Here is a 14,416-nt window from a genome sequence, read left to right on the forward strand (position 1 = left end):
CTGTCTCAGAATTTAGAAATGGAAAATACAAGATCAGATCATTTTTTCCATTCCTCAACAGGGCAGGATTTTTCTCCACACAAAACAGTAGAAAATATCCTGTAATCTAATTTTAAAATACTTTGGAAATGGCCTTACATTTCCTTCTATAAAACTATTAAAATCTAATGAATCTTACAGCTAGGAAGTTTTCCAGATATTGAGCCTAAGGACTATATTGGAACTGGAAAAGGTACAGAAAAGGGCAACAAAAATGATTAGGGGTATGAAACAGTTTCCAGATGAGGAGAGATTAATAAAACTGGGACTTTTCAGCTTAGACGAGATGACTAAGGGGGGATACGACAGAGGTCTATAAAATCATGACTGGTGTGGAGAAAGTAAATAAGGAAGTGTTAGTTGCTCCTCATTACACAAGAGCCAGGGGTCACCCAATGAAATTAATAGGCAGCAGGTTTAAAACAAAAGGAAGGACTTCTTCACACAACGCACAGCCAACTTGTGGAACTCTTTGCCAGAGAAGACTATAACAGGGTTCAAAAAAGAACTAGATAAATTCATGGAGGATAGGTCCATCAATGGCTACTAGCCAGGATAAGCAGTGATTGTGTCCCTAGCCTCTGTTTGCCAGAGGCTGGGAATGGGTGACTGGATGGATCACTTGATGATTACCTGTCCTGTTCATTCCCTCTGATGCTCCTAGCATTGGACACTGTCAGAAGTTAGGATACTGGGCTGGATGGACTTGTCTGACCCAGTATGGCCGTTCTTATGTTGTTTTAGCATAAGTAGTTAACACATTTCAATGGACCATTCAAGGAGAAGGGGAAATGGGGGGGGGGGGGGAAGCATAACTGGGTTATACAGATTGCTATAGTAAGCAATAAATCCAGTGTATCTGTTGTCCATGATGTTCAGTATCTAGCAAAGTTATTAATTTAAGCTTGTCTTCTGTCACAACACCAAACCACCTGTGGGTGAACATTCTTCACAAAGCCATCACTCTATATATGACCTCTGTTCTCCTCCCCAAAGGAAACCTGCACAACACTTTTGAAAGATGAGCCTAGGAGCTTAAAATTTATAAATTTGCTAGATACTAAAAATCATGGATTGAATAGAGACACTGGATTTATTGCTTATTACATCTATGACCCACTTAACCCCACTGCCCAACTTCCCCCTCCCTTAAATCCTTTCAAATCATGGGGAGGGTGGGAATGCAGCCCACTTCCCCCTGAATGGTCTTTTGAAATGTGTTTACTTGTTCTAAACAATCTGTTCCATCTTTTATTTAGCTGTGGCACTGAGTAAATTTCCCACACCCGAAGAAAAGCTCTGTGTATGATGGAAAGCTTGTCTCTCACATCAACAGAAGTTGGTCCAACAAAAGATATTACCTCACCCACCTCTCTCTAGAAGTAATGCTCACAATTTCACACTATCAGCACACAGACATTGACAAACAAAAGGGAGTTCAAAGAAAAACAAAAGTGACGGATCAGTAGGAAGGACTGATTTACATGTATCTCAACTTACCAACAAACAAAGACTAGAAATAAAGTTTATAGATATCTTGAGGATGTGCATACTACGAAGGCTGAAAAATTACTGGCAATAGCCTGCACAATCAGGTGACCTGGGGAAACTGAAGATATAGGGCTTGTCTAGACAAGGAACTTGACCATTACAGCTGGAGTAGAGTAGTTTATTCCATCTTTATAATAGTTTACTCTGGCTGTATAATGTATTCTGCTATAGCTATTAGGGACAATTTCCCTGATACTGACAAGTCATAACGGCCATACTCTGTCAGAACAAAGATCCACCTAGCCCAGTATCCTGTCTTCTGACAGTAGCCAATGCCAGATACATCTGAGAGAATGAACAGAACAGGTAATCATCAAGTGATCCAACCCGTTGCCCATTCCCAACTTCTCGCAAACAGAAGCTAGGGACATCATCACTGCCCATCCTGGCTAATAGCCATTGATGGACCTATCCTCCATGCATTTATCTAGTTCTTTTGAACCCTGTTATAGGCTTGGCCTTCACAACATCCTGTGACAAAGAGCTCCACAGGTTGGCTGTCCTTCCTTTTGTTTTAAACCTGCTGCCTATTAATTTAATTGGGTGACCCCTGGTTCTTGTGTTATGAGTAACTAACACATCCTTATTTACTTTCTCTACACCAGTCATGATTTTATAGATCTCTATCATATCCTCCCTTAGTCATCTCTTTTCTAAGCTGAAAAGTCCTAGTCTTATTAATCTCTCCCCATATGGAAGCTGTTCCATACCCCCAATCATTTTTGTTGCCCTTTTCTAATATCAATATATCTTTTTTGAGAGGTGTGACCAGATCTGCACGCAGTATTAAAGAGGTGGTGTACCATGAATTTATAGAGGCAATATGATAATTTGTCTTTTAATATTAAGACGCCGTGTCTGTCACAGAGGTCGCAGAAGTCACGGATACTGTGACTTTCCACAACCTTTGTGACTTCTCCAGGGGCCAGTGTGGCTGACTCAAGGACCGCCCTAGCAGATGGCTCCAGGGCCAGCTGGTCGGTGGCCCCCGCGACAGCCACAACTGCCGCTGGTGCCACTGGCCCCCAGTGCCACCCCCACTACCCCAAACAGCAATGTCCCTTTGCCCCTCCCAACAACCCCCCCACCTTCCAGCACCCCCTCCAAGATTTTAATCACAGGTATTTTTACTAAAAGTCATGGACAGGCCATGAGCTATGAATTTTTGTTTGTTGCCCATGACCTGTCCATGACTTTTACTAAAAATACCAGTGACTAAATCCTAGCTTTACTATCTACCCCTTTCTTAATGATTCCCAACACTGTTAGCTTCTTTGACTGCCATTGCAAATTGAGTGGATTTTTCAGAGAACTATCCACATAGACTCCAAGATCTTTCTTGAGTGGTAACAGCTAATTTAGACCCCCATCGTTTGATGAATGCAATGTAATGCATATATAAACACTGAATTTAATCTGCCACTTTGTTGCCCACTCACCCAGTTTTGTGAGATCCCTTTAACTCTTCATGGTCTGCAGTGGATATAACTATCGTGAGTAGTTTTGTGTCATCTGCAGATTTTGCCACCTCACTGTTCAATGCTTTTTCCAGATTATTTGAGTACGTTGAACAGTACTGGTCCCAGCACAGACCCCTGCGGGCCACACTATTTACTTCTCTCCATTCTGAGAATGGACCATTTATTCCTTTGTTTCCTGTGGCTACTGATCCAGAAGAGGACCATCCCTTCCCTCTTATTCTATGACAGCTTACTTTGCTTAAGAACCTTTGGCGAGGAAGGCTTTCTGAAAATTTAAGTACACTATATCCACTGGATCATCCATGTCCACATTCTTGTTGGCTCCCCCTCAAAGAATTCTATTAGATGCGTGAGGCATCATTTCCCTTTACAAAAACCACGTAGACTCTTCCACAAAAATCACATTCATCTATGTGTCTCACAATTTTGTTCTTTAGTATAGTTTCAACTAGTTTGCTCAGTACTGACATTAGGCTTACTGGCCTATAATTGCTAGGATCACCTCTGAAGCCTTTTTTGTTCTACGTTGTACTCAGAGTCCCAGCTAAATACAATTCCCAGACGCAGAAAAGGAGCTCTGTGTAAGCTAGAAAGCTTGTCTTTCAACAGAAGTTGGTCCATTACCTTACCTGCCTTGATTCTCTAATATCCTGGGACCAACATAGCTATAATACCACAGTATAGAACATTCTTACAAAAACGTTTTATTATTTTCTCCACTGAGTCTGAGCTGAAGCAACTTCATTTGTTTCAACAAACCTCCCCCACTGCAACTTGAGACCATTACTCCTTGTTCTGTCATCTGCTACCCCTGAGAACAGTCTAGATCCGTCCTCTTTGGAACCCCCTTTCAGGTAGTTGAAAGCAACTATCAAATCCCCCCTCATTCTTCTCTTCTGCAGACTAAACAACCCCAGTTCCCTCAGCTTCTCCTCATAAGTCATGTGCTCCACTCCCTAATAATTTTCACTGCCCTCCGCTGGAAGCCCTCAGAGTTACAAACACCAGTGTTATGAACTGACCTGTCAGTCACACCCCTCATTTGTAACCAAAGTACACAATCAGGCAGCAGCACAGTCACCAAACCCACACCCACCCCCCAATACAGTAAGGTACTGTGTTAAACTACTAAAAAAAGGAAAGCAGCATTTTCTTCTGCATAGTAAAGTTTCAAAGCTGTACTAAGTCAATATTCAGTTTAGTCTGTTTTCACAGTAATTTAAGAAAGCAGGGAATCTTTAGGGCCCAATTCTGTATCAATTTATTAATAGGCTTTGCTATGTCACCCGTCACAGTATAGAAACTCCTCACATATATTAATAAACTTAGCCATACAACTCTGTTGCAAAGCAGGGAAGTGGCATCTCCATTTACAGATGGTGAACTGAGGCAGAGCAACCTCAGATCTTCTCTTTTGGGAGAGAAGTCTGAAGAAAGAATACCACCAATACCCCAAATCACCCTGTCAAAGGAGAGGATAAGACAAAGGGGAAAGGTAGAGCCACCGGTGCAGAGGCCCTGTGCCTCAGCATTAGCTTTGCCCCTCCCCCCCCAGCACATCTCCCTGGCTCCAGTGAAGCTATTCAAGAAACTTCCTCTCCCCCGTAGATGGCCATGGAAAAGTCAAGGTGGGCTATATAGATACAGTAATATAGCCTGTGGCTCTATCATCTGTACCACAGATTTTTCACAAAGCCAGAGAGAGGATGATATGCACCCTTGGACCACCCCACTCTTCCCTAGTGGCCTGCCAAGTCTCCATTCATTATTCTCAAGCGGGACCCTGCGCGGAGGCCTCCACAAGGTCCAAAGCAATGAGACAAAAGAATATGGTGCCAACAAAGGAGACCAGACTCCCCTTCTGCACACAAAGCTGGGGACAGCTGCATACAGAGGGCCCCCTCCACGCACAAATTTATCCAAGGTCACACAAGTCTATGGCAAAGTCAGGATTAGACCCTGAATCACCTTGATTTAGACCCAGTGCCTTAAACATTCCTGCTTTCTGGGTCTTGAAAAATCCAAATAGCTATGCACAATGATAAGGATTATTTTCATGGCAAGTGGTGATTGTAAGGACGAAGACAAGTTCCTGCAGAACTTAAGCTTTAATTTAAAACAAATTGTTTCTACCTCTTATGGTTGCAACGATAACCATCCAAGCATTAACTTATTCTCAACTCCAGGGCTCCTGCCACTAGACAAAGCTGTCCCAAGCAGCAGCAGCAGAATCAACCTTAAACAACTCTGGTCAGTTTCACAGCTGCCACATAGACCTACTGGCAGCTGTTGAGGGACTGGGGCTCTGCTGCTCTACCCTTCTTCCAGCATCCATTATTGTGTCTTCATCCCGCGAAAAGCTCCAGTGCCTAGCACCAGTAAGTAACTGGCATGACTGGGCAGCAGTGGAACTGACAAGGGGTTCAACATAGCAGTGAAACGGACTAGAGGATGGTCATGGTCTCAAATGTACTGGAAAAACAAAAGAGCTTTTTCTTCCCATCTTATTGCTTTAGTTACTCAATCCCTCGATCAGCCTGCTGGTAGCATCATTATTGGGTCCTCAGCCCCTGATAAAAGCATTCAAGTTTTTCCTTGTGCCCCTCTGCCACTTCCATCTTTTGCATTAGCCTCTGGCAAGTACATGTCTGCTACGTACTTCAAGCCCTGTATTTTCCCTCCCATTTAAAAATCGCTTTGAAACTTGTTTTACAAGTCTCTCAACAAGAGGGCTTTCCTACCACTATAACAACTAACAAGGTTTTTCTGCAGATGGCAAGCTCCCAGAAAAAACTAAGTGTATTATAGATTTTCAGAAACAATTTATTTGGGTGTACGAAGTGCTTCTTTTCTTGTCAACTTTCAAAACAGGTGCAGTTTTCTTTTTAAAAAGTTCAGTCAGGAGACCTCAGGAAACAAAGAATGGGAAGTAGGGATGAGACTATGTGCTCAGTCTCCTGGATGCACAGCACACAACAAAGCATCTCAGTAGGGGTGGGAAAGGCAACTTTAAGCTACTTTTATACACTTTGGATTCTGGCCTGATCAAGGTTCTACTTGCCACTGGACATAATTTAGGCATTTCAGGGAGTTGCTCTAAATCCTGGCTCTGCAACCTAGAGAGGCCCAGAATAGCCACAGTAATGTGTACTATTGGCTTGCAAGGGTCTGCATAGGACAGCATACAACTGTCATACACCTTATCTGCACATCCAGGAGGCTGCAACAGGATGGAGAAGCACTTCCTAGGTGTTCAAATGGGCAGCTAGTTGTTTCTATTACCTACCTTCCCTTCCAAGTATTACAGGATGACAGAAAGATTTATCTGTTTATAAATCATTCCTTTCCAATTGTTCCCAGTTATATTACTTGAATGCAACAAATAATACAAAACAGGGAGGGGCAACTCACCTCCATTTGGACAGCAGCAGTGTCCTGGTCATAATGTCCCATCACATTTGGAAAAAATGTCATATTGTATGTCAGTCCTGTACACCTGGAAACAGTAATTGGTTCACAGGTGAACAGACTGTGCCCTTGTATCAGGGTTAAGATTAGACTGTAAATCACAAAAAACACAAGTATTCCCATTTTTGTCAAGATTTCTGATTTTAGCACATAATTTTGGTCAGTGGTTACAGAGATTTTTTCATATGAAGTCAATCTTCATCTTTTCTTCCAGAAGAAGATGGACAAAGAGCAGTGAAAAGCTGATCAAGCTCCTTGCTTCTCATGGGACTTTCCCAATCTGTACAATCTTGATTCCTTGAAAAATCTTTTTCTCCTTATTTGTGAACTGTAAAAACAAAAAGACATCGCAGCTCAGCAGTAGTTATCTTTACAAAAGCCAGTAAATGACATGAAACAGTAGACTTTCGAGCAGAGAAAGCAGGTTTCTATAAATCTGTAAAATGAAAAGACAACTTTTCCCAGGCCTCATTCTCCTCTCACTTGACACTGGTGAGAATGAAGAGTAACGCCACAGAATCACAGAAATGTAGGGCTAGAAGGGAGACCTCAAGAAGTCATCAAGTCCAGCCCCTATGCTGTCACAGGACAAAAATCAACCTAGATCATCCCTGACAACAAGTGTTTGCCTCCTCTTCTTTTGTCAACACTAAGCACACCCAGTTTTTTTAATCTTTCACAATGGGTCAGGTTTGCTAAATCTGAAGTCAAGTGCCACCAACGCTAGCGGAGTGGGGAGGTCAAGCGACAATTTAACCTTCCATCACACCTGGTACCTGTCCAATGGCTCTAAGCAAGCAAGGGGACTTTCCAGACAAGAAATCAATTTCCCCCACCACCACGCAGTCGCTGAGGTTACAGCGGGGAATACGTACAGCAGGCAGGCGACCCGTCGCGGGCTCTCCACTCACACCGCTCCGCGCTCCCGTGCCGGGACTGGCTGAGCGTAACCCCCGCGATCGGTTCGCTTAGACACCGCTCAGCTACCGCCTTGCCCCGGAGCTGCAGCTGCGGCCTCCGCCCCGCGCCGGGGCCTGGTTTCCAGCCCCTCCCTGGGAAGCGGCGCCTGGGGCGGGACCACGGAACTCGCTCCATGGCCCCGCTCCAGGCTGCCCCAGCCGGCGTGGACACGGCTCCGCCCAGGGACAAGGCACAACGCACCCTGCCCCCAAGCCGTCCGGGGACCCCGGGCCCCTCAGGCGGCCTCCCCCGGGCCCGCCGCTCGGGAGCCCTGACGCAGCGTTGCGGGGAAAGGGCCACTCTCCCCGGTACGTGCCGCGGCACGGGCGGAAGTCCCCCCCGCGGCAGCGCAGCCACCCCCCGCCCCGGGAGAAAACCGGCGGGGCGGCTCAGCCCTTGAGGGCGCAGAAGCCCGGTCTTCACCTCAGCCGCGGGGGGGGGCGGCAGCGACTCCTCCCCCTCCAATGGCCGCGCCGCTCCGGCTGCGATTCCTGCGAAGCACCAACAGGACGTAACGTCTCCTCACCTGGCCGCAGAATCCCGCGATATTTGAAAGCCGGCGGGCAGGAGCGTGAGGGGGCGGTGCCCGCACGGCCACGTGGCACGCATAGCCAGCCGCGAGGCGGCCCGCCCGCCCATCGCGAGCTGCTGTCTGTCAGCGGGGGCCCAGCCCAGGCCCATCCCCATTGCGGGGCATGTACTGGGCCTTGCTACCTGGGAACCAGCGATGCAGAGGGATAATTTAAATCGGATTTTAAACCTATAATAGTTGAACCAGTGCAGGCTCCCGTGTGAACACCGCAATTGGGTGTGAGGATGGCTTCCTGCCCTGTAGTTCTGTTAAACCTGCCCCTAGGCTACCCAGAAATGAGCCACACTTTAACTGAACTAAGAATGTCCGTAATCTTTTGCACCGGTTTAACTGCCCACTGTAAATTATACCAATGCAAGTTTCTCGTGGCAATAAACCCTAATATTGGAAATCAGGAGTCCTGGGTTCCATTTCCTCATGTGCCACTGACCCGTTGCATGGCTTTGGGCAAATCACATAACCACTTGTTGCATTTGTAAAATGGGGATAAAAATACATTACAGATGTCTTGTGAAGCTTGCTTTGTTTGCGTACTGAAAGTGCATTGAGACATCAAATAGAGGGCCTGAAAGAAGATCATTACAAAGTGGAGTGTGATGCTGATAATTGAGAAAAAGGAAAGGTGCTTATAGGATGACCAGATGTCCCGATTTTATAGGGACAGTCCCAATATTTGGGGTTTTGTCTTATATAGGCACCTATTACCCCCCATCTCCTGTCCTGATTTTTTATACTTGCTGTCTGGTCACCCTGGGTGATCATGTCATGCCAGTCTTTTGTGAGTCAGTTCAGGATACTGCACTGAACACATGTAAATTAATTTGTAAGTGTCACATGTGTACAGGAAATTTCCTAACTGCGAAGTGTTCTCTCCCTCAGAAGGTTTTTCATGCCTATATGAAAATGGAAAAAAGAATAATTTGCCCATATTCTGCATGTGCAACTCTGTGTGCTGGAACAGTATATGGGTATGTCCCTACCCCAAACAACTTACAATATGAAAGACCATGTATAACATTTGTAAACCTGAATTAGGCTCCAGTCCTGCAAAGTCTTATGCCCATGTTTAACTTTATGCATTGTGAGTAGTCACGTTCCAGCGCATGAGTCTACTCTCAGCACTTAAAGTTAAGCATGTGCATAAGTCTTTGCGGGATCAGGGCCTTAGATTTTGGCCTGGATCCACAAAGGGACTTAGACATCTAGAAAATCACTAAGATGAACAAAGCCTGAGTTAGGCACCTAGGCTTCCAATATATGGCAAGAGATAAACACCTGAGAATGAGATTCACAAAAGCCAGCATGCAAGGCAATGAGCTACCTAAGCTAACTAATAGCAGATGACGATGACAGAGGTGTGTCCTAAACCCTGCCCCCTCTGGGATTTAGGTGCCTAAATGCAGGTGGAGGGCAGTGTTCCCTCTAATTTTTTGCACCCATGTGCAGAATGAATTTTGTTATTTGCACCGATATGGAGGTGATGTTGAGGGGTTTGGAATGTGGGAGGTGGCTCAGGGCTGGGGCAGAGCGTTGGGGTGCAGGAGTGTGAGTACTCCAGCTGAAGGTGCGGGCTCTGGGGTGGGCCCAGAGATGAGGGGCTTGGGATGCAGGAGGGTGCTCCATGGCTACAGTGGGGAGAGAGGACTCCCCACAGCTCTCTCTCCCCACAGCAGCACCTTGGCTGGGGGGATAGGCGCCTGTCCCTCAGCTGCGACAGCTCTGGGACGGGCTGCGTTCAGGGAGGGGCGCCCTGGCTATGACAGGTCCGGGCTGGGTTCGGGGAGGGGCACCCCGCAACAGGTTTGGGCCAGGCCGCCACAGCTGGGTCCAGGCAGGGTTGCCTGGGTTTGGGCCAGGCTGCCCTGGCCGCAGCTGGGTACAGCCCACACCGCGCTGCCCTGACTGGGTCTGGTGGGCTGCGCTGCTCTGGCTGCATCTGGGTTTGGGCCGCGCCTTGCTGCCCTGGCCGGGTCCGGGCCACACTGTGCTTCCCCAGCTGGGTCTGGTTTGGGCCGTCCAGGTTCAGGCCAGGCCACCCCAGCTGTGGCTGTGGTTGTGGCGGGCCGCCCGGGGTCGGGGTAGGGATGCCCTGGCCGCTGCAGCTCTGGGCCGCAGTATAGTTGGGGCTGGGGGGCTACCCCGGCTAAAACAGGTTGAAGGCTGGGCTAGGTTGGGGCCGGGGGGAGGGTGACCTGTCCCGGCCACGGCAGGTCCCCAGGCGGGTTCCCTGAGCACTTGCACGGTGCTACATAGGCAGCTGCACGGCTTACAGGGAACTTAGGTCGAGGGAGACACCTCCCTCTGCTTGGGATCCACAACCATGAACACTCTCTTGGAGTTAGTCACCTCAGCTGCTTTTTGAGCTGGAGGAGAAAGGAGTGGTGACTCCCTTATAACTTTTAGCCCAGTGATTACAGCACTCACCTGGTATGTGGGAGACCTGGGTTCAATTCTCATGATGGGGAGAAGGACTTTGAACATGCTTCTCTAACTTCTCAGGAGAGTGTGCTAACCACTGGAGGGGCACCTATCTTCTTCTGCTTGAGGAGCTCACAGGGGATAAGGTATAAGATAGGCATGTGGACGCCGGCTCTAGAGTGAGGAGTTCAGCCAGAAACACTAAGGGACTTTCACAGCAAAATATAGGTGCTGAGTCAGTTTAATACCTACAGAGTTAAGTGACAGCTAAGCAAAGTGCCTAAATTTTGGCCTTAGGTGGCAAAAGTCAGGAGTTATGGTCCTAAATCTTTTTGTGGATCTGGTCCACTAAGACTGCCAAGGAACAATTTTAAAGCCTCAATCCTGAAAAATGTGTATGCTTTACTACAATGAGTGTAGTAAAGTTAAGCATGTGCATAAGTATTGAGGCCTAAGTGTGCAACATTCAGAATTTAACAACAGAGGGAGTGGTGTGGAAACCATATATATTGCTTTATATGGGTATAGCAGAAGGGTGGTCGTTGTTTTTGATAATAGCTTTTGAAATAAAGTATATATTGGATTATTTGTTACTCCATCAAAAGTTAATTGGTACAGGGAGTTGGTAACATAATATTTTAATGTCTGCCATAGTCAGAACAGAAATAATTAAAGGTGGCTGTATGTAATTATGATTATGTCATCCAAAAACTATGTTAAAAGAACATTAAATTTGCAAAATCAAGCACTCAAAAATAGTAAAAGACAAAATTAAGATTGCCTGTTCAGTCCCTTGTGCATATGCATTATGATACAGTTTTTAATTACATGATCACATACTGCATTTCCCAGAGGATCCTTTCCTCAATTCATTGCATGGGATGGATGGTGCCTAATTTAAGATGCCTATGGCCTGATTTTTCAGAATATTTAACATTTATACATTCAGAGCAGAGACTGCAGAATACTGTGTTCAGATGTGGTCGCCCCATCTCAAAAAAGATATATTGGAATTGGAAAAAGTTCAGAAAAGGACAACAAAAATGATTAGGGGTATGGAACAGCTTCCATATTAGGAGAGATTAATAAGATTTGGACTTTTCAGCTTGGAAAAGAGACAATTAAGTGGGGATATGATAGAGTTCTATAAAATCATGACTGGTGTGGAGAAAGTAAATAAGGAAGTGTTATTTACTCCTCATAATACAAGAACTATGGGTCACCGAATGAAATTAATAGACAGAAGGTTTAAAACAAACCAAAGGAAGTACAGCTTCACACAACGCGTAGTCAAGCTGTGGAACGCTTTGCTAGAGGATGTTGTGAAGGCCAAGACTACAACAGGGTTCAAAAAAAAACCCTAGATAAATTCGTGGAGGGGAGACAGCAGGCTGGGGCATAGCTGGAGGGCTGTGTCCCGAAGAGGACACTGGTCTGGGAGCAATGCAGGTCCAGATGGTGGAGACGGTGGAGGAAGTGGAAGTAATGGCGAATGAGACATCACTAGTAAAAGGCGCTATGGTGGTCCAAGAGAGCTAATTCCCAGCACGACCAGCAGGATGTGCCATGGCAGTGCGTTGGACTGCTACATTGTGGTGGACAGTGTGGGCATGTGGTCGCCCCTGATACAAGGGGCAGGACAAGGACTGTAGGACTGTTGCCCGATCCAAGACTTGAGAAATGGAGGGTAGAGAAAATAGCGGACTACTACTGGAGAGCCTGTGTGGCCCAGCTAGCCGAGCAGCAATGGAGGTTGGTTAAGCTGCTGCAGGCGAGGGCCAATAGACAGTATGAGCCGGGGCGGGAGGCTGGTGTCGTGGCCTACACAATGTTTCACCTCTGGGTAACAGGGACACTTCAGGAGGAAGTGCCCCTACCGGGATGGGGAATGGAGATCACCCCAGAGAACAGACAAGAAGAACCTAAGAGAGTCCCCCTGGGAAGAGAGCAGGGAGGTGGCGCACTTGTTGGGCCTGTGGGGAACTGGGGCATGAGAAGAGGGAGTGCCCAAATGGGACTTGCAAGGCCCAGGCTAGTCTGGAGGGAAGGGCTAAGCCAGAAATAAACTGCAGGAGGGTCGTGGCCAAGAGAAGGCACAAGAAGTACTTCTGGTGCCACAAAGAGGACCATATAAGGCGGCATTTCCCCCAGAGATGGAGGGGGACACTGGAAAATTGGGATCAGTCAGAAACTGCTCAGAAGGAGGGGGTGGTGAAGATTGAGGCCCTAGCAGAGGGCATGTCTGGGGCAGAGGGGCCCCAGATAAAGAGGGGAACTCACATGAGAGTGAGACAAGGTATGGTGGGGACCCAAACGAAAAAGGGACCCCACGCGGGAGCCAAGCAGGCTACAGTGGGTACCCAAACCCTTGAGGAGGGAAGCCAGTTGTTCCTCATGCTGGAGAGCCTGCGGCAGGAAAGAGATGTCCTGAAGGCCCACCAGCTGAGGAAGAAACTGGAGAGATAGAACCCTCGCGGTGTGTGGTCTTAAGGGGGAGAGTGTGTGGTGAGGCACCTACCCCACACAGGCAGGAGAAGGGTAAGGCAGCCTTGGAGAGGCTGCACAAAATCCCGCCGCACAGAACTCCGCCAATCAGGAAAGGGCTTATTGGGAGAGCCAATCAGGAGAAGGCTTGCTGGAGCAGCCCATATATAAAGGGTTGCTCAGCAGAACAAATGGCAGTCTCTCCCTGAGGGCAAGGGGAAAGGACTGTCTGCTGAGGAGCACTGGTGAGACTACAGTGCTGGGCAGGGTAGTGGAGAAATAGGGGAGCTCTTGGCTGACCATGGCCAGACTGAGGTCCTGAAGCAAGGGCAGGGAAGGTGCTAGGGCTACAGGGGAAGTGGCCCACGGAAAGTAGGCAGCAGGAATAGGAGGAGGGGCAGTAAGTGGCTGCCAGCTATAGGGTCCCTGGGCTGGGACCCAGGGTAGCAGGCAGGCCTGGGTCCCACCTTCCCCCTTTTCTCTTACTTGCCAAAGAGGAGAGTGGCCTAAATTCAGGCTGCAGTTTGGCCCTAAAGCCAGGGGCTAGACTAAAGACTGCGGTTGGCCGCTGAGACAAGTGGGAGGACTGCCTGTCTCTCAAAAGCTGGGGGGACACCATGGTCTGGGAGCGACACGGGTCCAAATGATCGAGATGATAGAGGAAGTGAAAATAAGGGCGAGTGAGACATTGTTAGTAAAAGGTGCTCTGGTGGTCCAAGAGAGCTAATTCCCAGCAGGAGGTGCCGTGGCGGTGAGTCGGCACTGCTACAGTTAGATGTTGTAAAATTGCTATAACCCTACTGTGATGGGTTGGATCACAGCAACCCCCTTGGGACTGCCACCTGATGTGCTGAGACTACCTCTGAGTCCATTTTCCCTGGCAGCTTGGGACTTCAGAACCCTGTCTTGTTGAGCCAGACATGCTAGCCTGCTGCAAACACAGACCCAGGTCTGAACCACGCCCCCGAAACTGCAGACTTAACTGAAAATAGCTTAAGAAGTGCTCCTGTCTCTAGCACCCAGACACCCAACTCCCAATGCGATCCAAATCGATTTTACTCTGTATAAAGCTTATACAGGGTAAACTCATAAATTGTCCACCCTCTATAACACTGATAGAGAGATATGCACAGCTGTTTGCTCCCCCAGGTATTAATTACTTACTCTGGGTTAATTAAAAAGCAAAAGTTTGATTTTATTAAGTATAAAAAGTAGGATTTAAGTGGTTCCAAGTAATAACAGACAGAACAAAGTAAGTTGCCAAGCAAAATAAAACAGAACACACAAGTCTAAGCCTAATACATTTAAGAGACTCAATACAGGTAAATCTCACCCTCAGAGATGTTCCAATAAGCTTCTTTCACAGACTAGACTTCTTTTGAGTCTGGGCCCAATCTTTTCCCCTGGTACAGTCTTTGTTCCA

General features: G+C 47.2%; 1 protein-coding gene across 2 annotated transcripts in view; it reads right to left on the reverse strand.

Annotated features, from left to right (window-relative positions):
* Positions 1-8,229, reverse strand: part of FZD6 (frizzled class receptor 6) — a 52,106-nt gene extending 43,877 nt beyond the window's left edge. Inside the window, exons 1-2 of one of the 2 annotated variants that reach the window (XM_077809892.1) lie at positions 7,923-8,229; positions 6,483-6,867 (exon numbers count right to left, since the gene is read on the reverse strand). In XM_077809892.1, the coding sequence (XP_077666018.1) occupies positions 6,483-6,662 (180 nt within the window). In that variant the 5' untranslated portion in view covers positions 6,663-6,867; positions 7,923-8,229. Of the gene's footprint in view, positions 1-6,482; positions 6,868-7,414 lie in introns of both variants that reach the window. The other variant, XM_077809891.1, reaches the window with a different exon arrangement.
* Positions 8,230-14,416: the final 6,187 nt, after the last annotated feature.

This window comes from Eretmochelys imbricata, chromosome 2, assembly GCF_965152235.1.
Source record: "Eretmochelys imbricata isolate rEreImb1 chromosome 2, rEreImb1.hap1, whole genome shotgun sequence".
In the NCBI taxonomy this organism is placed as follows: Eukaryota; Metazoa; Chordata; order Testudines; family Cheloniidae; genus Eretmochelys; species Eretmochelys imbricata.